The 376-nt window shown below is 68.4% G+C and overlaps 1 protein-coding gene across 1 annotated transcript in view; it reads left to right on the top strand.

Annotated features, from left to right (window-relative positions):
* The window catches only part of CSPG5 (chondroitin sulfate proteoglycan 5), a 1981-nt gene extending 1607 nt beyond the window's left edge, over positions 1-374 (top strand). The window contains exon 2 of the mRNA XM_017737672.1: positions 213-374. Coding sequence (XP_017593161.1) covers positions 213-374 — 162 coding nt within the window. The remainder of the gene's footprint in view (positions 1-212) is intronic.
* The last annotated feature ends 2 nt before the right edge of the window (positions 375-376 follow it).

Raw genomic sequence — 376 nt, 5'->3', positions numbered from 1 at the left:
GGGGAGGCTGTGCTGGGGGACGGCGTCACCGCGGGGGGGTCGGACCCTCGCCCCGCGCCGGGAGCACCACGGGCCCCCCGTGCCGCCATCTGCGCTGGGGGGGGACATTTGTCCCCTCCAGTGGCTCTCTGCAAGGGGTCAGTGAGACATCGGTGCCCTCACTGAGTCTCGCCCCCATCACGGCCCGGCCCTGACCCCCGTCTCTCCCGCAGGATGATCCCGGCGCTCCCCACAAGCTGCAGGACTCGCTGAAATCCTGCCTGAAGGACGAGGAGCCGTTTAACATCCACAACTCGACGTCGCCCAAGCACGACGGCGGCAAAGGGGAGCAGGACGTGGGGGAGCTCAACTGCCTCCAGAACAACCTGACGTGAGA

Source organism: Corvus brachyrhynchos, unplaced genomic scaffold (assembly GCF_000691975.1).
Source record: "Corvus brachyrhynchos isolate BGI_N302 unplaced genomic scaffold, ASM69197v1 scaffold426, whole genome shotgun sequence".
NCBI classification, from domain to species: domain Eukaryota; kingdom Metazoa; phylum Chordata; class Aves; order Passeriformes; family Corvidae; genus Corvus; species Corvus brachyrhynchos.
The sequence above is the reverse complement of the archived record's forward strand: the minus strand, read 5'-3'. Positions and strand labels throughout refer to the sequence as shown.